Raw genomic sequence first — 22,314 nt, 5'->3', positions numbered from 1 at the left:
AATCATTCAAAAAAAAAAAGAACAAGACCAGCCAGCAAGAAGTACTGCAAACTGATCGGAGCATCTCTGCTAGACACATTGGTGTCAGCTAGAGATCACCGGTATCGAAACTGCTCAATGTGCTCAAAACATCCCGGCCGAAGATGGAACAGGAGCAAAACTGACGAAGATATGGACGCCATGATCTGTAATATGGAGAAGAAATAATGTGCCAACAGTGACAAGGGAACCAATGAAGCATTCTATGGTGGTATCCGCCGATTGAAAAAAAAAAACCTAGAGGGATGATAGTAAGGGGGCATGGTAAATAAAAAAAAGGGGGGTGGAGAGAAGCAGTAAGAAAAAGAGAAAAAAAAAAAAAAAAAAAAAAAAAAAAAAAAGAACTGGTGGGAATATTCGTTAAAATGACAAAAGACCTGAACAGAGAAACCGTGCCAATGAAAATCATAATCGTCGTAGCGATGGCACTTGAGTGGTCACAAAGGATCAAGCAGGACTTCAAACAAGTCAAAAAGGGTGACACAATGCTTCTTTGTATTGGAACCGGTTATGCCATGTCGTAAATTGCAGAAAGCTCGGGGGGATTGAAGACGTGGCAAATCGTGCCAAAGATCGCTGGACTTTTTTTTTGCGCTTTTCCAACACAAAGGGAGTTAAGAAACGGATTACTTTTTTTTTCCGGGTCGACGGGCTGATGCGAGAAGGCGAGGCGAGGCGAATAGAAAAAACGAGGCATCGTCGCAACAGGGAAGAAAACGGTATCACGCAGAGTAGACAGATGAACAATTGAGACATGACCGAAAAAAAAAAAGATTATCAAAAAAAAAGTGGAATCTAGAAAAGAAATAGAGAGAAAAGAAAAGAGAAGAAAAGGCCGTCCAAAAGGTCTAGGAACAGCAGTCGGAGCTCACCCAGCCAGAATCGGCTGCATGGTACCAATGGCACTCGCACACATGTAGTGCTCGGCATGTTTGATGCAGTACAAGCAGCCGCAGGAGGAGCCATGGCCCGTCCACACACTCTGGGCAAAGGGCAAAGCATACGCCGGGGTGTGGTGGTACGAGGGGGGCTGCGAGCGCGGGGCTGGCGGTTGCAGGTACTGATGCTGGGGCGGGATCCAAGCACGCGAGTACGGTGGAGGAGGATTGGCGTAAGCCCAGGAGCCGAGCGGGTAATAGTCCGGGGTGTTAGGCCCGCTGTGTGGCGCCGAGGGCGGCGAGTATTCCGAAGCAGCCGGGTTGAGCCAGGAGGTTTCCAGGTGCGGGTTGCGCTGATACTGCGGCGGAATGGGCCCCTCGGGCGACATAATCGGCGCCTGCTTGCTGGAGGTTAGATGAGAGGCGCGGGAGACATTGGTGTCAATGGGGGCGAGATGGTGGCGGGAGGGTTCATGGGCGCGAACGGTGGCTTTGGCGCGCCAGGTCTCCCAGTGGGCGCGCCAGGTGGCGAAGCCGTCGTGGGAATCGTAGATACGGTCGTGGATCTTCCAGTCAAAGGCGAAGAGCCAGTCGAGTTCCATGGTGTTCAGCTCCGCGACGGAGATGTTGCTCACCTCGGCCCAAGACTTGTTCTGGAAGGTGTTGTCGTCCAAGAACTTGCTTCCTAGCAGTAGGGCGATGGTCAGCATGCGATAGACCTGACCAGGGCCGGCGTGGTAGAGCTTGGCGGCCGAGAGCATCTTCATGCGGGCGGAAAGGTAGTAGAGACCGAGCAGAATCGTCGAGCTGGGCAGACGGGTGGAGGACAAGATCTGAAAGACGTATTTGCGGAACTGAGGTGGGACTGATGATCCTGGAAAAACGCTTCGCGCCAAGTCAATATCTGGTAGGTGCGCTTTGGTGATGTACAAGGCATACATTCCCTGGGCCATCTCGGCCACGAAGTCTGACATCTGATCCATCTCGTAATCCAGGTGGGCGGCCACGCCTCCGGTTGCCTTTTCTTCCTTGCGGTTGTGCTGCTGCTGCTGTTGCGCTTCCGACTGATGCTGCTGCTGCTGCTGCTGTTGCATCACCTCGTGCCGACGGTACTGGGGCGGAATGGTGGTGTCCATTGGAGGAAGCTGAACATTCGAGCGCAGCGGGGGCAGCACAGGGGCGGTCGCCATGGCGGCGAGCATGGGCTGGCCGATGGCGGAGTGCATGGCAGATAGGTCTCTTCCGCTCCGCATCGCGTGGGTCGGGTGAGCATGCATATTCATCGGAACCGACTTGGTGTAACAGGCGGCCTGCGAGTACTGTTCGATAAACTCACATCCGTTCTGGCTATAGCGAGGCGGGAAGGCGGAGTTCCCGATCACGTAGACCGGCTGCTCGTTGTCCATGCGGTGGCCTGGGTTGACATGAGGGGGAGTAGGAGGAAGGCCGTGAAGGCCAGGGGCGTAGAAGGACGGCATGTCGGGGAGTTTGAGAGGAGGGGAGAACAGGGGACCTGTTCAGGGCGGGCAAGTAGACGATCTATCCAGAGAGATATTTATCAGCGAGAACTCCCAGATGGCTTTCAGAGGACCAACGCAAGAAAGAAAGAAAAAAAAATCTCACCGTCTACACCGTCCGCCGCGCCCTGATCCTGGGGGGGGGAGGAGAGAGCGTCGCTCGGCGAGCCGCGGCTCTGTGTGATCGTGATGGACGTCTCTTAGTTGAATGACATCGAGGTGGTCCACTTAAAAAGAGAAAACTGTGGAAGAAGAAAAGAAAAAGAAATAAAAAAAAAGTAAACTAGGAATATAAAGAGATGATGCTGTAGGAAAATTGGCTGGCAACAGGACAGACGCCGAATTCCGCTCGCTCGTTGTTGTGGTGGTGATCTCGCGTTTGTGCACGACGGTCGACGGCAGGTAGGGACCTATCTAGCAACGATGGAGCGGTGGGAACCTCGCTGGAACGTGACAAGTTTGCAAGAGAATGGGAGGGGAAGAGCTTTTGATTTGCTTTTTTTTCCCCTAGGAACCGGACAGGGGAGAGAAATTGAAAAGGCCCGACCGGAGTGGGAATCTACTCTTGCGCGGACACGATTTCCAGGCTGGCAACGACACTTAGTGAAAAGCTCGTTGAATACACACAGAAGCAGTTGTTGGAAGGGGGGGGGGAAAGGGGATAATGAAGAGGGGGGAAGAAGAAGAAGAAGAGCAACAACGCGTCGTAGATGGATAATCGACTGGAGAGAGGAGTGGAAGAGAGAGAGAGCGAGAGAGAAAAGGAGAGGATGGGGGGGGGGGGGGGGGGGGGGGAGGAAGAAGAGGGAGTCAGAGGGAGAAGAGCAGGTGGAAGAGTAGGCAGTAGGCAGTAGTAAGTAGTTAGTTAGTGGTGGTGGTGATCAGTAACCACCAGGTAACCGAACCAAACAACCTACAGCGTTCCTACGTACCACACCGTACGGAGTACCTTACTCTCTCTCTCTCTCTCTTACGAAGTTTACTTTCTCCTGGGAGGCGGGTTAGTTAGGGACAACCACTAGGACTAAGGCTCTAGTAGTGGTAGCGTGTTGGGCCTATTTCGGTGTGTCTTGGTGCTGAAACGTCTTTTTTTTTTCCCTCTCTTTCCTCTGTTTCTCATCCTCTGCTTTTTTTTCCTTTTTTTTTTTTTTTTTTTTTTTTTTTTTTTTGCTAAGAGTAACACCAACCAGAGACAGAGGCTGGGGGCTTTAGTTAAGAGGGGCGACTTGAGGGCCCGCCGGGGACTGGCCGCCCTCTGGACTCTGCATGCCCACGGTTGGCGATCGGGAAACAGGAAAGGAACGGCGAACAACGAGGGCGCCTGAGGGCCGGGGCTCTGGGTCACTGCGCCACTGCATTGGGATTGCACAGACAGAGGTACGGAGTACCTACCAGGTATGTATGTACTAACTAACTAACTACCTAACTAACAGGTAGTACAGTACCACAAATAGGCCATGCTACTCTGTACATAGTCTGTAAATTCAGAGATAATTAGTGTGTAGTTAAGTATTTCTATTTTTTTATATGTAGTATAGACCCAAGTATATTATAGTAAATGTATGAAGAATTAATCTACACATGAATACTAGGTAACTAGTAGGTAGTAGGTACAGTACCTATACACTAATCAGGGACTGAGGTGGCAGCTCCTTATGCGCGACGATTAATCTGGAAAATACCGTGATACGCCGAGTCCCTCAAACCATCCGAAGGCAGCCGTAAGTCAGCAGATCAGCTGTACTGGACAGTGGACAGTGGACAGCATACAGTACACCTGGGTAATACCTATCCTTTCCTATCCTTTCAAAAAATATCTTAAGGTAATCTTGTTTCTTATATCTATATCTATATCTATATCTATAAAGGAAATATTTAAAGGCCTGCCTCGATTTAAGCTGAAATATACTACATACCTCTATCATTACCAGGTAGTACCTAGTAATACCGTATTGTAACCCGAAATCCGGCCGCTGGAACCAAATTGAAAACTTCTGCGCCTCACCGGCACCACGCCGTTGAATCTTCTCCATGTCACGGTTATTATTAATTGTTGAGCCTAGTCCCCTGAATGTGGTCCGTGTCACGTCTGCTGAGACTCGGACAGGAATTCTTTTATTATTAGTTACAGAGTAGTTAGTTACCTAAGGGACTCCGTACTCCGTACCAGGTAACTACCTATACCTACCTAGTAGTTATTTATGTACTCATAACTTTTGTCCAATCTATGGTCTATATCTACCTTGCCAAGTACTCGTCGGAACCAGACTGCACCAGTGCATGTACCTACTACATAGTACGGAGTACGTCGACTTACGACTTGCCACTCGCAAACTCTTCCCAGGCAACGTCATCCCTTCCAGCCTACTACACCTCGTTATGGTCGAGCCATCTGACGCCTGCCCTGCAGGAAGCAGATGCCAGGCAAACCGCTTGCATCACGTCGTATCCGGGCCCGACGTCATAACTGTACATACACTCTAAAAAGGTTTGAGCTACCTACGTAGTTATAGGCACTTAATTGATCAAGTTGTTTGAAAAAAAAAAATAAAAAAAAAAAAAAACTTATTCTGTTTAATGAAGCGGTGTGTGGTAGTAGTAGGTAGCATATCATGTGGTGCCCACCTAATTTGATGGCGGGAAAGGATCCCAGGGACTCGTAAGACATCCATTATTAGTTAACTATTAGCTAGTTGGTACTTACTACTTACCCGCCGGGACAGCGCTCCAGCCAGGAGACAGGCCAACCAGCAATTACAGTAACCAGTTACTTACTGCCTAGTTACTAAGTTGCCTAGGACCTAGTTTCTGTACAGAATATTCGTGAAGGTTTGCCTCGACTCCACTGATGACCAGATGGCTGGTAGACTGGAGTGACTTACGGAGTATATCGGACAGATGGATGTGGATACACATACTGTCATAGTATTCTATTAAGCATGTAAGCAAGCAGTACATAGTTACGACATAGTTAACTAGTTAAATACAGAGTACTACATACGCATAATCAGGGCAGAGCCGACTATGGGCAAAAAAAAAGAAGAGAATGACAAGGACGGGATTCGAACCCGCGAAGTTTCCCACTAGTGAAAGTCTAGACCTAAAACTAGCGCCATAACCACTCGGCCACCTTGCCAACATGATAGATAAAGTTCCTATTTTGACTATAATAGCTTAGTTTTTTATCACATAATTTATAGATATCTTCAGTTACTTCTACTACTCCGCAACTACTCCGTATAGCAACTACCTGATTACGGAGTACAACCATTCAACATGTACATACTACATAGATGCTACTGCCATACGCTGTACTCTGTACTGCCCACCAGCCCAGGCAACTCAGCCCGGAATCAGCCTTGGGCAGAAATGCGGTCCTCTGCCCTGTCCTCTTTGCCGCCAGCTTACAAACCAGTACATTGCATTAGTTTGTTGCCTGCTTCAGCCCCATATGCATTGCTCTCCTTTTAGCAGGTCCCTAGCCTAGCTTTGCATCGGTTATTTGCATTTACATTTACTCCGTAACTAGGTAACTACCTATACTCCGTACTCCTACCCCTCTTCTGCAGATTACCCCTCCAAGTCTCCAACTCTCTACTTACCCGGATTGTTTTACGGAGAACTCTCATCCCTTTACCCCTCTACGGGTCGATTCACAGGGGGTAGCCCCGCGGTTACCCGAGACAATTGACTCATTCTTTGGAGGGGTAGTGGACAAGTAGAAGTGAGTAGTTCAAACACAAGTACGTATTCCGAAAACAATGATAGTACTACAGTAGATATACTAAATAGCGGTCTTGTCTATTCTGTCTACTTTTTTTAAGAAAAAAAAAAAAAAACTAACCTAGTCAATATCAATCAAAGCCAGGAAAGTAAACAAAGAGTTACTCTGGCCCAAGTTCCTGCCCAATGCGTAGAAAACCGCAGAATCAAACAACAGTGGATATCATAGAATGAAAACTCAAGAAGATCGTATACTGTCCGATACGTCGTGAGGGAGAAAGCAACCCGACACCTCCAGCATGCCCATTCGTTAAATCATGAGGAAATAAAAACCTCAAGGAGCCCTAACAGTTAGGGGAAGAAAGAAGAGGAAAGAAAGAAGAAAAAAAGAAAAGAATCATCCTTCCTTGAGACTTCCAATCAGGTTCCTCAGCGCATCCAGAATGACGGCTTCGTCTTTCGGCTCCCCGCCCGGAAACGAGCTCTCTTTGGCGTCGCCCAGCACGCGGGCCCGCGCACTCTTGAGCACCTCGCGGATATAGTTCTTGTCCTCGTAGTCCTCCATGAGCACCGCCTCGAAGTCATCAATGGCTTTGCTGGCCCGCTCGTTGAACGAGGACGCGTCTGAGCTGTCGGTTGGCGCGGCCATCGGGTTGGCCGGGTTAGAGCTCTGTAGCGCCGGAGGAGGAGGAGGAGGAGGAGGACCACCTCCGTGGCCCGGTGCGGGAGCGCGAGGAGGCTGCATGTTCACGTTGGTGTGCGATGGATGCGGCGGGTACTGCTGCTGCTGCTGCTGCTGCTGTTGCGGCGGTAGAGCTGGAGTTGGAGCATAGGGAGACTGGAACTGCGGCGTCGGCAAGGCAGAGAGCGGTTGGTGTTGTTGTTGCTGTTGGGACTGTTGAAACTGGGCAAGCTGGGGCGGAGGATCCGAAGCATAGGGCGAGGTGTAGGTGGACGGGATGGTTTGCGCAAAGGCTGGAGGAAGGTTGTTTCGGATCGGGCTGGGGATTGCAAATGATGCAGGCGGAGGAGGGAAGGAATTTGGCGGGAGAGAAGGAGGAGGAACAGGAACTGCCTGTTGTTGGGGTTGTGGAGGTGCAGGTGCAGGCGTAGGGGTATGCGCATGTGCAGATGATGCGGGAGGAGCAGGAGGAGGCGCAGGTGTCGGGGTGGGATTCTGGTTAGGAGCCGCCGGGGCGGGGGGCACAATGTACGGGGGAAACTGGAAGTTCTGGCTGGCCACATGAGCCGGCGGCATGCCTAGAGGGGCGGGAGCGGGAGGGTTGTAAGGATGCGACATCTGGGGCATGTAGTGCGGTGTCGAGGTCGTGGCCGCCGATGTCTGAGTCGATGGAGGCGGCGACGGCCGTCTCTTCTTCTCCTTCTCGACAGAAGCACCCGGTCGAAGCTGCCAGGACCATCCTTTGCCGTCTCGCTCGGCATGCATGAACAGATGGTTGTTCCCGTTGAGGTTGTGCCGGACACTGGACGTCCATCCTTCCGTCTCACACTTGAAGCGGAAATAGGGATATTTGAGCTTCAGGGCACGGTAGATCTGCTTGAGTGTCATAGGGTTCCCCGCTTCGGTCAGTGCATCGAAGATGAGCACCGCATAGTTATACGGTGGTTTGGAAAGGTCCTCTGGCGTGTAAGCGGATTCCGGTGGATAGTTGGGCGACGGAGAACGAGAAGGCTTGCGCTTTTTGACCGGCGGGGCCTTGATGTACTCCTCCGGCCGTTGTTGGTGGTGCAGTTGTTGCTGTTGCTGTTGATGATGTTGTTGTTGATGATGTTGTTGTTGTTGTTGCTGCTGCAATTGGGGGTCCAAAGGCATCGGCATGGCACCGCCGCCTTCCATCGATGGGAGAGGGATATCCATCAACGTGCCATCAGGACGCTTCCGCTTGGTATATTTCCGCTTCTCTGGCTTGTTTGTCGGCGACCCGCTTCCTTCAGGAACCGATGGGTCCTTGGGAGGTCTACCAGCCTTGGACCTGTTGGATGGTGGCGGAGTGACACCACCGTTGGCCTCGCGCCTGGCGGCGAGTTTCTGTTCTCTGGCAAGCTCGGCGCGTTCACGTTTCGACATGATGCCATCCTTTGGTGGTCTTCCGGGTCCCCGACGACGCGCCGGTTGCTGGCCATTATTCTCCAGGAGTTCAATGGATGGCAACAGCGGGTTTGTCTGGTCAGATTCCTTGCTGGGGGATTTCAAAATGAGTTTGTTGTTGTTGTTGTTGCCGTTGTTGGGCTTTGACGAAGGGGAGTCCTTGTTCTCTGGTCCTTGTGAAACACGTTCGGCACCGCTACCTTGCTGGTACTCGGCCCCCACAGACGATTGAGCGTTGTTCCCATCGGTCTCGTCTCCCAAGAATGATTCTTCCATTCGGTCGGCACCCGTCTCACCGATGGGGACATCTGGGAGTAAGAACCGAATGCGCACGCCTCCGATCTGGATGTAGTCACCACTGTGTAGAGGTCTGATCTGGCCCGGCGATAACCAATCAGCACCAATAAAAGCACCGTTTCGCCCCATAACCTCCATCTCGAACAGGTTCTTATCGAAGTTGTAGCAGATCCTGACGTGTTTACGAGAGATGCCCCGATGTCCCGCAGCGCTCCCGTCCAACGTTGCGGGCGGATGGATGGGAATCGTGGGACAGGCGTCGGGAGACGGAAGCAAGGCCAGCGTATCGACGGGCTTGGCATCCCTGCTGCTATCATTGAGAGACTGCATAGCGAGGGCATTGTAGTCAGTGGATTGCAGTTGAGCCGGAGTGGCGTGCAAGGGCGCCTCTGCAAAGGATGAGTTGGAAGATCTCCGGCTGAGCTTTGGGGGTAAGTGCGTAGGGACATCGGGATCAAAGCCCATGATACCCCCACGGTCACTAACAACGCTGCCAATGAGGGCGCTTTCCTCGCGCTTCACCCGGATCGGGGTATGGGACGTGTTGCCGCCGCTGGAGCTCATGGCCCGCGAGTGGCGGATCGCCTGGCGGGCATGTGCCTCGCGCTGATGCGCTGCGCGGGCGGCGCGAACATCACGCCCCAGGATGAAGGAGTAGGTGTTGACGTAGAAATGGCCGTCGTCGAACTCGAGCTTGGCGAACGCTTGGATGCGAGGCTCGGAGCCTGCAATCGACGAGGCTCCATCATGGACCAGCTGGCCGTGGGAATACCCCAACGCGGACAGGTCCGCACTCTGGGACAGATACGCCGCTGTCAGTAGATCATTCTGCTGGAGTTCGGCCAGCGAACCTCGCGGGGCCTGGGTGAGGTCGAACGAGGCAAAAATATCCGAGTCCTCGAGGTGGGTTGTTTTAGCCATCAACGGGTCCTCGAGGGCGGCAACACTGGACTCCAATGCCTTGGAAACATCATGGCTTCCACTTTCCTGGTCGTTTTGGCCGTCAAACAGGCCGTCTTCGATCCTTTTCTCCTCCTCCTGACCGCCCTGGTAAGGCACGGTCGAGGTCGGTTGATGCTGGTTCGGGGGCTCGCCCGGTTGTTCCCACTCCGCCGCAGGCCTGTGATCAACCATGAGACAGTCGTCGTTCAGAGAAGCGGGATTCTCCGGTAGATGGGGGGCGTCTTCTAGTTGTTTGATGCCGGAACCGTCTGCAGGGGCTGCCGGCCCGTCGTCGGACGGGTGGTTCCCGAGGAGTTGGGCCAGCAACGCACTGGCAGCGGACTGCCTGGAGGCGTCGTCCCGACGGCCACCAGAGGCCCCCATGTTCCCATCGTCTCTAGGCTCGGTCTTAACGTCCACCATGCCGGGAATCTCGCGAAAACAGCGGGGGGGCGTGGCCGGCAGGTCCGAGGCAGAATTATGCAGGTCGCGGATTGCGGAGGTGCTGCGCGGGGAGGCTCGGTCGTCGTCAGGCTGGAGACCGCCATAGTCGTACATGGACATGTCTGGGCCAGGATCAGGAGGTCGATGGCCCACCGCTGGCGCTGTCATGGTCTGCGACGACGACATGACACGCTGCTTTGCCGGGGGGGGATTGCAGGCTGAAGCAGGGCGGTGAGGTTCAACGCCTGGTGAGGAGAAGGTCTCGATGGATTTTGTCGGCGGCGCTGTTGGTCGCTGCAGGCCGCCGTAGTGGGCCTATTCACTTGCAAAAAATAATCATACGGAGGGAGATGGTAGTGAATAGTTAGGATGGATTGATGGATTAGTTATGCTTTGAAACCAGTAGTTCTACTGAGAGTGTATTATTGCTGTCACTGAAAGTGATCTGGTTGGTACGAGTCTGTGGCGACCATTGGTGCTCCGTACAGAGAATAATTAGGAGGTAAAAATAAATGGGCCTACTGCTAGTACCTGCGACGGTGTCAAATAGTGAGCAGTTAAGACTTGGTTAGGAGTAAAGGCAAATTTAGTACGAGTAGAAGAGAAGAAATAAAAGAAAAAAAAGAGAAAAAAGAAAGCCGAACGCGGGGGTCGAACCCGCAGCCTTGAGATCGCAAGATATAAGAGTCTCACGCTCTACCGATTGAGCTAGCCCGGCTGTTGTTGAGAGCGGCTCAGGATTTGACATAATGAGCCAGGTTCATCAGTATTTATCATTCAGCAATATAATCTAGCATATACTGTCATATAGACTACTAACAGCAAGGAGTAACTTGACAGATAACCTTTGTACGAGCAACTCTGTATCCATGGATGGTCACTCTTAAACAACCAACTCACCCGAAGAAACCTGAACAGCACATCCGCCCAGCTCGACGCTCTCCAGCCGTTTATCCTCTCCCAGCTCGATGGCAACGTGGATCTCCGATCTCCTCCCCATCTCCACTCCCTGGACGACGGTATACCGAGATGTTCCCGGGGCAGCCTCGGTGAGAGCCAGATAACTTGCGAGCCCGCTCGCTGCGCTCCCCGTCGCAGCGTCCTCGAAGTTCCGCAGAAACAAGCGCGACCGAATGACAGGTTTCCCAATGGCAGAGTCGTACACGTCCGGTACGTAGAAATAAATCACAACCAGACCCTGACTCTCCCATCCTGCGTCGAGGTAGCCGCCCTCCGCCGCAGCTGTGCAGGGGATGGCTTCTCCGCCGTGCGGACACTGTGTGGCTGCCAGGGCTTCCAGAGAGGGAAGTCTGACCAGAACCTGGCTCATGCCCTTGACAATGGAGAAGACGGGGAAGGAAACCTCCTCTGCAGCGTTTGCAGGGGGCGTCGTGGGGAAGAACGGTTCCAGTGATGGGTGCAGTCTTAGGAGCTCCGAGAGGGCAAATCGCGCTGAGTGGATATGCACGTTATGCGCGATCTTTGCAGCGACGGCGCCCTCCCCCGCGGACGGGACGCGCGAAATGGAAAACGGCCCGGCTTTGGTGAGAAGAGTGTGCACGTTCGCCCGGTCGTCTGCGTCGGGAGAGTGTTCAAGGAACCAGGAGGTGGCACCGATGGTCGGGTGGCCTGCAAAGGGCAGTTCCTCGTCTGTGGTGAAGATGTCGATGCGTCGGGAGCAGGGGGGAGATTCATCGCGAGGGTGGACGAAGATTGTTTCGGATAGGTTGAATTCCCTTGCAATCCGTTGTTTCTGGGCTTGCGTGATGGGCGTGTTCTTCGAGAGGAAGACCACGCCCAGGGGATTGCCCAAGTATGGCTGGTTCGTGAAGACGTCGAGTGTGACGAAACGAAGGGCCATGCTGGCTGATATGTTAGTACGTTAGTATTGATATGTTGATATTGGTATGCTTAATTATCCTTGGTGTTGGTGATTTCTACTAGTGATATTGACTCATGGACTATGAGTCACAAGTAATCTTAGCACATTTCAATATAATTCTATCTATATTTATAGTAGAATAGTACTAGGTGGAATAGTTGAAAGTCGAAAGTCGAATACAGCCAGTAAGATGTAGTGAATAATGACTCAGATATAAAATAGAACACAGAACATAAAATCTTCTGCAACCACAAGATGCCTCCCAAGAGCAAGAAAGAAGCAAAAGCAAAAGACCAAGCAAAAGGGAAAGTAAAAGACAATCCCAAAGGCAACCCCAAAGATAAATCCAAAGAACCAAACAGCCAGAAACCCGACTGGCCTCCTCTACGCCCCCTCATCCCCTCCTCGGACCTGCTCCTCACCCCCCTCCTCGCCGACCAGATCTATCTCATCCGCAATTTCTTCACAGCAAGCCTCTGCAAGAACTACGTGTCCTTCCTCTCATCCCTACCTCTAGTGACAACCCCCGGCCGACCGAAAAAGGGCGACGCCGTCCGCGTCAACGACCGGTTCCAGATCGACGACCCCTCCTTCGCAGACTCGCTATGGGCCATCCTCAAGCACGGTATTCTTTCAAATGATTCAGAGGCAGATACACGTCTTTGGGGGGGGAAACCTCTAGGCTTGAACCCCAATATACGCGTCTACAGATATTCTCCTGGTCAGTTCTTTGCACAGCATTGTACGTATACCTAAAAAATATATATATATATTAAAAAAAAGACGAACATATCCTAATAAGCCTTTAGATGACGACTCAAATACCCTGACGCTACATGGAGAAGCATGTCGGACTACCTGGACACTCCTCATCTACCTGTCGACTTGTACGGGCGGGGAAACGGTCTTCTACCCCGATCCGAGCAGGGAGAACCGGCGTCCTGACCCGGTGGTTGTGGTGCCGGAGATGGGCCTTGCTCTGCTGCATCGACATGGGGAGCGCTGTTTGCTGCATGAGGGGGGGGAAGTCAGGGAGGGGGAGAAGTGGGTGTTACGGAGTGATTTGGTGGTTGCTAGATAGCAAGTAGAGCTTACTATTAGTTATATAGAAACTACATATACTGTAGACAAGTGTCTGCTGCAAAGAAGAAGAAGAAGAAGAGGAAGAAGAAAAAACACAAGAACCTCTCTATTCAGGTTTCTCATATTCAGCGCGTCGCATGATTTCCTCCACCGGCCCGAGTAAACGTTTGAAGCCGTCGCGTCCCAGCCGGGCGACTTTCACCTCCGTTTTGGCGACGATGCTGGCCGCGCGCGGCTTGTCGTCCAACAGGGCAAGCTCGCCAAAGTAGTCGCCGCGGCGGTACGATTTGACGGGGCGGTCGACCCCTTCCTTGACGGCGTCAGCCTCGCCAGCCTCCAGCAGGTAGAACGCGTCGCCCGGGTCGCCCTCGGTAATAATCGTGGCTCCCGCGGCAAACTTGATTGTGTCAAGGGCGTCGGCGATCTTGGAGCGCTCGTAGGGTTTCAGACTGGCCAGCAGAGGCACCTCCTCCAGGAAGGCCTCGTACATGCGGCGTCGCTGGAAGGCCGAGTCCATGAGAATCCGCCGGAAGGTGACCCGGTCGAGAGCCCACAGCGTGCTCTTGGGATCGACCGAGATGACCGTTGCCGCGCGCGGGGCGTTGTACATCAGCGCCAGCTCGCCGAACGAGCCGCCGGGGGCGATCGTGCTGACTTTGTTGCCCAGGCCGTCGGGGCCGGGTTGCGCGGCGCCCGACGGGTGGATGTAGATATCAAAATGGCCATCCTCGACAATGTAGAAGAAATCACCCGCGTCGCCCTGCGTGATGACCTTGATGTCCTTGGCAGGGATGGGCTTCTCGACCAGCGCGTCCAGCACCGTCTTGAACTGCTCGTCATCCAGGTGGGCAAACAGGAAGTTGCTGCTGACAGCCGTCTTCAGGCGCGACAGCTGCTCCTCGCTCTTGACGTGGAAGGGCGGCGTCCAGCTGTCCGAGCCGGCGGATGTCGGATTCAGTGATTCCGCAGACACCGAGGTACGACGGCCTAGAGCGTAATTGTTTGGAAACCCTTGGCCGGCGGCCGCCCCCGTGGGACGGGAAGGCTCCGACGGGCTGCCTTCGTTGGGGCTTTGGTCAAAGGGACTCCGACTGAACAACGAGTGATTACCGTTCCCACCACCACCACCACCACCACCACTACCGCCACCAAAGGCATCACCTTTGAAGAAGACGCCGCCGCCGGTGCTATTATCACCGGCATTCGACCTCTTGAAAGTGGCATCGGTGGGTGACGTCACCTCGAACTCATCCTCCTCCTCAATTTTCTGGAAGGGCGAGCTGTGGGCATCGCCCTTTATGCTGGTGGAAAAGTCGGTGTGCAGAAACGGGTTGGTACCCGGGAAGGAACTGTTACTGTTGTCGGCCATGGTGTCGTCGTCGTGGTCGTTGGGGCCGGAGAGGCTGGCGCTCCGGCCGTAGGGAAGAAAGCCAGCAAAGGTCGAGCTGGAAGGCTGGGCGGGGTGGACAACGGACTGCAGACAGGAGTCAGAGAAACGGGCGAGCAGCGGCAGATGATGAGGATGATGCATCAGACTGGAGGACAGAAAGAGGGGAAACGCCCAACAGTGGACATTTATGTATGCAGCCAGACCCAGGAGGATGGAAAAATGGCAGATCAGCAAGCGATGAAAGGGAGTCTTGGGCGGGGAGGGGAACACCCTCCCGGCCGAGGTGGGTAACGGGAAAACGAGGCTAATTGGGGCATGCAAAAGCAGGCAGCGTCTCAGAAGAAGGGATCCATACGTCTTGGAGGCGTCCTGTCGCTTCTTTCACGCCGGTAGAGTCAGTCTCTCTCGCGGGATCGGCCGGGGAGAGGTGTGGTAGGCGGTGTTTCGTGGCCTGACGATGGTGTGTGGGAGGGGTAGCAAGCAAACTTGTCGGTATTTTAATTTTTCAGCGATAGCCGGAAAAGAGATCACCACGAAGAGGAAAAGAAGACTGGTGGTTGGGAGAGAGAGTTCGAGCGCAAAGCCAAGAGAATGCTTGCGAGAATGCTTCTGTTGGTTCTGGTGCAAGAGAGGGGGGAAAGGCGGGGGGAGGAGGAGGAGGAGGTGAACAGGAGAAGCTTTGGATGGTCTGAGCTTCAGAGAGAGAGACAGAGAGAGAGAGGGAGAGAGAGCACGACGGAATTGATTTCTTGGATTTAGATTGGATTTACCATTGGAAGAGTAATTTTTCTATGATCTAAGCCCCTCGATAGACTTCCTACTGGTCTAGAAAAGTCTCTCGTACGCATACGATCCCTCCAAAGCAGAAGACGTCATCGCCATCGCTTGGACAGCAACTGGGCCGTTTTGTATCACCAGAAACAATTTCCTCCCACAGGAGATGGAGTCGTTTCTCCAGAGAATACCCTGGAATAAGCACGGGCTACTGCTAGAGCGACGCGTGGAAGCTTCGACTGTCTTTCTTGTACGGCTTCCATCTGCTTTCTAGAAGGGCGGACGAGGAGTTCCGGGCTTGTGGGCTTTTGCCACAGCCATGACGACAACACTTGAGCTGCTCATACACCGTAGGTATGTAGTATTTCCTACTCCGTTTTCAGACAGATAGAATGATAATTAGTTTAGAAATCCAGAAAATAGCACTTTTAAGTCGTATGACTAACTATGCCTTGGTATTGACTGAAGCAAGTGGATAACTCAATAATTAGACGGACTGGAGACCATCGCTCGACTCAATAGCATAGATTCATACCAGGCAGGAGGTATATAAAGAGTATATAGGCTTGGTAAATTAGCAAATACTGTATGTAGCTGTAGCAGTTCCTCCGTAAATGAGACATGATAATATTAATACCGTCACTCTTAAGGCCAGCTCCTGATATCATGTAGCAGTTGCCTGAGGCCAGCTACGTAGCATTACAGCCGGTGGCCCAAGCGTCTTCGGTCCCGGCGCTTCTTTCCTTCAGCTGAGACAGCTTGGGATGTTCTTATTATTGCCTGCTCTAACCGTCTCGCTCTGTCTTGCTCTGTCTTGCTCTGTCTCGCTCTGTCCTTCAAGCTCGGCGTAAGCGCCCTTCCTGTGATAGGAGTTCGTCAGGCCAATAATAATAATCGACAGCCCGGGCTTTTACACCGCAACTACACCCCCGCCCCGCTTGGGCAGCTTCCCGGATCCAACCCTGCCAGGAACAGCCTGCAGTGCAGTGCAGTTTGGCTGCTGACGCCTTATCTATACCTGTTCGCCAGCTGCTTCGACTCTTCAATTTCTCTCACACGTTCGAAACTCTGAGTTCAACGAGGAATTGCAAACGTTAGGGTCGCGAGAAATGGGAACCTACGTGTTTCGATGGTGAGTCGGTCCCCGCCCGCCCCGGTGCAGATCTCGCACAGACGACGAGGCGATCCATTGAGATTGGACTACAATTCATTACTACCTACCCGGGATAATTTAATGCTCAGAAGTCGCTGACGGTGGTTCTCTAGGCCGCACGCTGCGACCGAGGTTTTCGTCACAGGCACGTTCGATGACTGGGGAAAGACGGTCAAGCTGGAGAAGAAGGGCGATGTCTTTGAGAAAGAGGTGGCCCTGCCAGCCGCAGACCAGGAGGTTCAATACAAGGTAGATGATGATTTTTTTTTTCTTTTGCGCAAAAGCACCTTGGCATGGTGTGAGCAACATGCTGCTCAATGACGCCGAGCTTTGTGCGTCCACTGACGTCATCTGACCGCCTCGGGACAAAGCCGCTTCACAGGTGTCCAGGCAACTGCTCGTGTCGTTTTTACCCCTCCTTGCTCAGAAGTATAAATTGCATTCAAGGTTCCAGAGTGGCTAACGTGTTCCTTCCTCCCTGTTTTTCTGTTATCAACAGTTTGTCGTTGACGGTATCTGGACTACAGATAGTCACGCGTACGAGGAAGACGACGGCCACAACAACATCAACAACGTTCTATTTCCCAAAGACATCAAAAAATACACTCCCCAGGCAGCAGTCATGTCTGGCGTAGCTCCTGGCTCGACAACTGCTGCTCTTGCGGCCGCCGTGCCCAAAGAATCGGAGAAGAACATCACCGCCGCCGAGGACGGCGCTCACACGTTATCCTCTGTCGCCCCGGGGTCGACCACGGCCGAGCTCGCCAAGAACGTGCCTCTGGTACAGAACGAGGGACTCCCAGGGACGTTTCCCGAGACTCCCGCTAAAGAGGCCGAGACGTTCTCGGTGAACCCGCTCCCAGCAACGAACGGAATTGGGAATCCGATCCGGCTAACCCCCGGCGAAAGTGTCCCCGCGGCCGGCAACATCACATCAAACACCGTGCAATCGACCGTGCGGACCGACAAAGCCGCCTATGAACAGGATGCCAGTGCGCCCTTTGCCGCCGGCGCCGCCCCGCTCGCGAGCCAGACCGATGAGAATGGTAGTGCGTTTGCGGTTCCCCCAGTGTCCAAGAACATGATTCCCGAGTCGAGCCTACCGATTGGGGGCAACACGGAGAATATGACGGATCCAGGCGTCACCATCCAGTCTGCAGCTCCCACCTCAACGACGGCCGTCCTCGCGGCCGCAGTGCCCCTGGAGTCTCGGCGACAAGCGGAGGGCGAGGCCCCCGTGAGCGAGGTCCCCGCCGTGGTGAAGAACTCAATGGCCGAAGCACACGAACCGGCCGAAGCTGCCGCAAGCCATGAGGCGGTCAGCGAGAAGAAGGAGGTGGAGCAGGAGCTGCTCGCCAAGACGGGCGGTGCAGAGGGCGAGGCTCCCGTGAGCGAGGTCCCTGCCGTGGTGAAGAACTCAATGGTCGAGGCACACGTACCGGCGGAAGCTGCTGCAAGCTATGAGGCGGTCAGCGAGAAGAAGGAGGTGGAGCAGGAGCTGCTCGCCAAGACGGGTGGTGCAGGGGGCGAGGCTCCCGTGAGCGCGGTCCCTGCCGTGGTTCAGGACTCGATCGCGGAGGCGCACCGATCCCCAGAAGCCGCCGCAAATCAAGAAGCCGTGAGGGAGAAGACGGCCACCGAGGAGGAACTGCGCAGCAAGGTCAGCCCCAGTGAAGCCGTAGGGCAACCTGCACCGACGGCGACTGCGGTGGCGACTGAGACGGCACCCGCCCCAACTGCGGCCGGCCAACAGGCTGAGTCGCGACAGCTGTCACCTCGGTCCACGACGCCTGTCCCTGGCGGTACCACGACAGGGCCTACAGTCACGTCAGGGGTCGCCTCTGCCCCGACCAGCGAAGTGTCTACTGCCGTACCGGGGAAGAAGCAGCAAAGCACTGCGGAGGCGGGGACGGGGACGAGCTCCAAGGAGACGAAGAAGAAGCACCGGTTGAGTTTCTTCCAGAAACTGAAGGAGAAGTTTAAATAGGATGTTTTCTTTTTACATCTGATGCGTTTTGATGTTATGAAACTTGGATACCTGTTACGCCCGCTTGCACTACTAATCAATGCTATTGAATTATTCTCATTATATATCCTTGGCGTCCTTTGTACTATTAAACTATTAAATTGGAATCGCATTGCTGACTATCCCATTAAGCTTAACTGGATATCCCAGCATACTATCCTGTTAGATACCCATACTCCGTAACTTGGCTGCAGGAAAAGAACTCACTCATTCCCCGTTTTGGTCATACAGCACCCGCAGAAAAGGGAAGCAGGCCAACAAACAATCTATCCAGTCAGAGATAATGCAACGGATGGAATCAGGAAGATTTACGTACCGCTGCAACGACCGTGGTGAGAAACCCGAGGGTCGGTCCGACAACCTTGCAGTGGCAGGGATTCTGGTCTGTACCGCACTGGAAGCAGATGGGGAGGATGGGGAGAGGGATGCCAGACATGACCGTCGAGATTAGATTATAATTAAATTATAATTTTATGATTATGGTTATAATGTAGGATAATTGATTAGCTGACCCTGGCTATAAGAGAGGGAGGTATTAAATAAAGTTGATGTGTTCATCATGACGCATGAACAGATGGTAGGTAGTATAGAGTTGGAGTACAGGTTGTCAATGTCTGGAATGTCTGGAACGGCCTTACTTGATTTCATCTGACTCGCTAATAAGCACGAGTCATGCAGTGGTGGTGAAAGCATTCTAAGTAAGTATCTATAATTAGTATCTCCTTTACTACCTACCTCACCTTAGGTATCATATAACTAGTTAGGTACAGAGTACTCTGTAAATGACTGCTAATTACCGAGCCACAGTACAGCCACAGTGATTACTATGCAGATTGCTGCATAATAGTGGCAGTGTATCCATGTGATCTCAAGTACTTGGCATGACTATAATTATTCCCTTCTTCTCTCGTCCCCTCTTGTACTAAATATTTACAATCTGTTCTCTGTTTATGAATACTATCTCTATCTTGCATACAATAGAGTACCTAACTACCTAGTACACCATAATAGTACTCTGTGCTCTGTACCTGTACTCCGATCAACGCCCACGTCATCAGCACCCCACACCAAATTCTGATCTCTAATCCCTGCTCAGCCTCTACTCTTCACACAATACTACAGAATACTGCATACTACAGAATACTACATACTACAGACTCTGTAAAGTACAACCATGGCAAACCCCCGGCTCCTCTCCCTCGCCGCCCTGACGGTTGTCATCGCCGTGCTCGCGACAATCGGCTACATAACCTACTGCATTGTGCGCGATGTTTCGAACAAGACCCGCGCCAAGATGGAGACGAAACACCACGTCTCGCTGAGCAGGGAGGGGATGAAGGTCGAATACAAGGAGGTGAATGATGAGCAATACAAGGATAAGAGTCAAAGGTTTCCTTATTACCCCCCCTACCCCCCCCCCCCCCCCCCCCCCCCCCTGTATAGTTTGTGGTTTTCATTACTGACTGTTTAGTGTTCTGGTTAATATGTGGAATCATACCTCGTTCCCGAATTATAAGAGTCGGCTGTGGAATATGTCTGGCGAGCCGGAGAAGAGAAGGGGGTACGTCTTATTTATACATCTTGTTTCAAAGTCTTCTTATTAGACAGTTGCTAACTAGTTAGGTGGTTTTCGAGCTAGGCCTGCGAAAACTATTAAGATTAGAAATACCCTGTCAAGAATTCATCCTCCATTATCATTACAAGATCATATCATGATCATATCGGATCGCATCAGATCACATCAGATCTTATCAGATCATATCATAGATCATAGATCATATTACATATCAGCGTAGTAAGGGTAGTCCTGGTTCAGCTTGTAGAAGACCTCGGGCTCCGGCTGGTCGCCGCCGCCGTACCAGACGGGCTTGGAGAGGGTCTCGGGCGCATCGGTGCGCGGCTCGCTGTTGAAGACGTACTCGAAGGTCTTGGCCCACTGCACACGGTTGTTGAGGCCCTTGAGGTCCCACAGCTCCTGCAGAAAGTGCAGGAACGAGGTGTGCGTGTACGCCGAGTTGGGCGCGTACATGGTCCCCTCGTCGTGGATCAGAGTGTTGGGGCTGACCCACGGCGAGATCAGGAAGGCCGGCACCCGGATTCCCAGACGGGTGTAGTCGTACGTCACATGGTGGCCGTCGGACGTGCCGGTGAAGGTGATGTTGTCCTGGGGCTGGGGAACATTGACCGGGGGAGGCACGTGGTCGGCGTATCCACCGTGCTCGTCAAAGTTGACGATGAACAGACTAGAGAAAAGAAAAAAAGGTCAGTAGCTATACAGTATACAACGGCATAATCACTCAGATGTTCAGACATACACGTTGTCCCAGTACTGCGACCTGCGGATCGCGTCGTACATGTGCTTGATCAGCGACTCGCCCGCGGCCATGTTGCTCTCCGGGTGCATCGAGTCGATGGTGCAGCACTCCGGGTTGTAGTAGGAGAAGGCAGGCAGCGTGCCCTCCTCGAGATCGCGGTAGAACTCGCTGGAGTGGGCCAGCTTGTCCATGGCGTTGTCTTGCACCCACTGTTGACAGCGTTAGCCACATTGTCTGCATGTCTCATTTGAAAACTTTCAATGCCTGACAAGTTGAACTGTCTGGGCCACCTGGGTTGTCTCACCTTGTAGTTGAACGCATCGACGATGTCGGTCTCGTAGTACTAATGTTTTTTTTTCAATGTCAATAAATTGTAACAGTGACTATCGTGGCTGTTCGGTCTGTCTACTTACGTTCTTCCACGAGATGTTGCTCTGGCTCAGAGACTCGAAGATCGACACGGCGCAGGTGGTGCCGGTCACATTGTTCCAGAAGCCAGCAGCCTGGGTGGTGTCATCGACGAAACCGCAGGTCGACCCGGACGTCGCGAACTGGCGGTTGGGGTTGGTGGGACCGGGATGCTCAGCAAACTGAAATCGAAGACAGGGGTTAGAAAAAAAGGCAGAAAGGAGGGTGAAGGGGTTTCCAACGTACATAGGTATCCCAGAAGGCAAAGTTCTTGGCGACTTCGGCCAAGACGGCGGTCTTCTTCTCGCTGTACGCCTTGATGATATAGGCAGAATCACCGGGAGTGGCGCTATACAGTTCGGACTGGCGCTCGATGAAGCCACCCATGTTGGGGACATCGTCATTGGTGGCGTTCCACTTGCGGTAGATCTGATACGTGGTTCCCGCAAAATCGTGGTCCGGGTCGTTCGTTGGGACCTCCAGCTCGTACGGGGCCGCACAGATGTCGATCGGCTCATTCCACACGGTCCAGTTAGAGTTGGTGTACTCGTTGCAGAAGGTGCGGTTGCGCAGGTTGTCAATGTCGGGATGGAAGTCCCAGTAACCGGCGATGTTGTCGAACGAGTGATTCTCCATCATCAGGTAGACGACATGTTTGATCTGAACCATCAGCCTGCTTCCAATTGATCTGACCCCGAGGAGGATAAGGTGAAGCAAAACTCACGTTCGACCGCAGCTGGGTCCAGGTATCTTGGTTGCGCCTGTGCGGGAGCGCAGAGCTCACCGTCGCCAGGGCGGAAACAGCTACCACGGCAAGAGTCGACTTCATTGTCTCGGGCAATACTCTGCTGTCAGAAGGTTACAAAGAGCAGCAAGGCAACGAGCAGTCCTGCAAGAAAAAAAAAAGAAAAAAAAGCTGTCGGGAGACATTATTTATGAGCAAACAACCTCAGCAAGGTCACGCCACGATAGATTAGCTGTGGTGGGCCTTTCTGCAGGTCTACCTAGCGTCTATAGCAAGAATGACGACTCCTCCATCGCAATCAGACGGGGCTGACTCCATCATCTCGCTCGGCTGATGGGGAGAACGGTGGATAGTGAAGAAGAGAACCGAGTCAACCGGTTCCATCCCCATGGCGGACTGGAAGCACGTGGTGGTGTTGGTGATAATGGTCGGGATTAGTGCGTCTTTTAGCTGGGGGGATGGAGTACGTGGATGGGAAGAGCAAAGATCAGCCTTGGACCAGGTGGGAGGCTATTCCGTGTTGAGAAGAGGCCTAGTCTAGAAGGTTGGAAGGTTGGAAGCCATCCATACAGAGCAGTGAATGAGATC

General features: G+C 52.9%; 9 protein-coding genes and 2 non-coding genes across 11 annotated transcripts; 3 read left to right on the top strand and 8 right to left on the bottom strand.

The window, feature by feature from the left end:
- Window positions 1-677: 677 nt before the first annotated feature.
- On the bottom strand, window positions 678-2,668 carry ASPZODRAFT_388710 (hypothetical protein). Its single transcript, XM_022728300.1, has 3 exons — window positions 2,541-2,668; window positions 1,857-2,456; window positions 678-1,802 (listed from the first exon to the last, which is right to left on the bottom strand). The coding sequence occupies exons 2-3, from the start codon at window positions 2,393-2,395 to the stop codon at window positions 908-910; spliced, it is 1,434 nt and encodes a 477-aa protein (XP_022585969.1). The 5' UTR covers window positions 2,396-2,456; window positions 2,541-2,668; the 3' UTR covers window positions 678-907.
- A 2,813-nt stretch (window positions 2,669-5,481) lies between these two features.
- On the bottom strand, window positions 5,482-5,570 carry ASPZODRAFT_t6. Its single transcript has one exon. It is a non-coding gene; the product is annotated as a tRNA-Leu (tRNA).
- A 629-nt stretch (window positions 5,571-6,199) lies between these two features.
- On the bottom strand, window positions 6,200-10,318 carry ASPZODRAFT_127526 (hypothetical protein). Its single transcript, XM_022721773.1, has one exon. The coding sequence runs from the start codon at window positions 10,068-10,070 to the stop codon at window positions 6,555-6,557; it is 3,516 nt and encodes a 1,171-aa protein (XP_022585968.1). The 5' UTR covers window positions 10,071-10,318; the 3' UTR covers window positions 6,200-6,554.
- Window positions 10,319-10,586: 268 nt separating this feature from the next.
- Window positions 10,587-10,668, bottom strand: ASPZODRAFT_t5. The gene has a single exon. It is a non-coding gene; the product is annotated as a tRNA-Lys (tRNA).
- A 45-nt stretch (window positions 10,669-10,713) lies between these two features.
- On the bottom strand, window positions 10,714-11,897 carry ASPZODRAFT_127525 (hypothetical protein). The gene has a single exon (XM_022721772.1). The coding sequence runs from the start codon at window positions 11,809-11,811 to the stop codon at window positions 10,834-10,836; it is 978 nt and encodes a 325-aa protein (XP_022585967.1). The 5' UTR covers window positions 11,812-11,897; the 3' UTR covers window positions 10,714-10,833.
- Window positions 11,898-12,087: 190 nt separating this feature from the next.
- ASPZODRAFT_56763 (hypothetical protein) lies at window positions 12,088-12,913 on the top strand (the record flags this gene model as incomplete). Its single annotated transcript, XM_022728634.1, has 2 exons — window positions 12,088-12,574; window positions 12,642-12,913. The coding sequence occupies 2 exons, from the start codon at window positions 12,088-12,090 to the stop codon at window positions 12,911-12,913; spliced, it is 759 nt and encodes a 252-aa protein (XP_022585966.1).
- Window positions 12,914-12,934: 21 nt separating this feature from the next.
- On the bottom strand, window positions 12,935-14,700 carry ASPZODRAFT_388291 (hypothetical protein). The gene is made up of 2 exons (XM_022728299.1): window positions 14,661-14,700; window positions 12,935-14,389 (listed from the first exon to the last, which is right to left on the bottom strand). The coding sequence occupies exon 2, from the start codon at window positions 14,282-14,284 to the stop codon at window positions 13,022-13,024; it is 1,263 nt and encodes a 420-aa protein (XP_022585965.1). The 5' UTR covers window positions 14,285-14,389; window positions 14,661-14,700; the 3' UTR covers window positions 12,935-13,021.
- Window positions 14,701-16,188: 1,488 nt separating this feature from the next.
- Window positions 16,189-18,695, top strand: ASPZODRAFT_156333 (hypothetical protein; the record flags this gene model as incomplete). The annotated part of the gene is made up of 3 exons (XM_022726262.1): window positions 16,189-16,211; window positions 16,346-16,481; window positions 16,732-18,695. 3 exons carry the CDS (start codon window positions 16,189-16,191, stop codon window positions 18,217-18,219), a joined length of 1,647 nt encoding a protein of 548 aa, XP_022585964.1. The 3' UTR covers window positions 18,220-18,695.
- On the bottom strand, window positions 18,462-18,695 carry ASPZODRAFT_21917 (hypothetical protein; the record flags this gene model as incomplete). Its single annotated transcript, XM_022727871.1, has 2 exons — window positions 18,462-18,524; window positions 18,575-18,695. Coding segments are annotated over 2 exons (184 nt in total), but the record flags the coding sequence as incomplete, so codon positions are not given.
- Window positions 18,696-19,432: 737 nt separating this feature from the next.
- Window positions 19,433-19,862, top strand: ASPZODRAFT_54787 (hypothetical protein; the record flags this gene model as incomplete). The annotated part of the gene is made up of 2 exons (XM_022728493.1): window positions 19,433-19,647; window positions 19,730-19,862. 2 exons carry the CDS (start codon window positions 19,433-19,435, stop codon window positions 19,860-19,862), a joined length of 348 nt encoding a protein of 115 aa, XP_022585962.1.
- A 176-nt stretch (window positions 19,863-20,038) lies between these two features.
- Window positions 20,039-21,650, bottom strand: ASPZODRAFT_55936 (hypothetical protein; the record flags this gene model as incomplete). Its single annotated transcript, XM_022728576.1, has 5 exons — window positions 20,039-20,501; window positions 20,574-20,782; window positions 20,878-20,916; window positions 20,987-21,163; window positions 21,228-21,650. The coding sequence occupies 5 exons, from the start codon at window positions 21,648-21,650 to the stop codon at window positions 20,039-20,041; spliced, it is 1,311 nt and encodes a 436-aa protein (XP_022585961.1).
- Between the last annotated feature and the right edge of the window lie 664 nt (window positions 21,651-22,314).

Source organism: Penicilliopsis zonata (genome assembly GCF_001890105.1).
Source record: "Penicilliopsis zonata CBS 506.65 unplaced genomic scaffold ASPZOscaffold_1, whole genome shotgun sequence".
NCBI lineage: Eukaryota > Fungi > Ascomycota > Eurotiomycetes > Eurotiales > Aspergillaceae > Penicilliopsis > Penicilliopsis zonata.
The sequence above is the reverse complement of the archived record's forward strand: the minus strand, read 5'-3'. Positions and strand labels throughout refer to the sequence as shown.

What these genes read in the sequence shown, in the direction of transcription:
- ASPZODRAFT_127526 (XM_022721773.1), bottom strand. Translation starts at nt 10,070, where the DNA reads ATGTCCATGTACGACTATGGCGGTCTCCAGCCTGACGACGACCGAGCC.
- ASPZODRAFT_127525 (XM_022721772.1), bottom strand. Translation starts at nt 11,811, where the DNA reads ATGGCCCTTCGTTTCGTCACACTCGACGTCTTCACGAACCAGCCATAC.
- ASPZODRAFT_388710 (XM_022728300.1), bottom strand. Translation starts at nt 2,395, where the DNA reads ATGCCGTCCTTCTACGCCCCTGGCCTTCACGGCCTTCCTCCTACTCCC. An exon ending in GCCGAGATGGCCCAGGGAAT is followed by an intron (nt 1,803 to 1,856) that starts GTATGCCTTGTA and finishes CTTGGCGCGAAG; the next exon opens with CGTTTTTCCAGGATCATCAG.
- ASPZODRAFT_388291 (XM_022728299.1), bottom strand. Translation starts at nt 14,284, where the DNA reads ATGGCCGACAACAGTAACAGTTCCTTCCCGGGTACCAACCCGTTTCTG.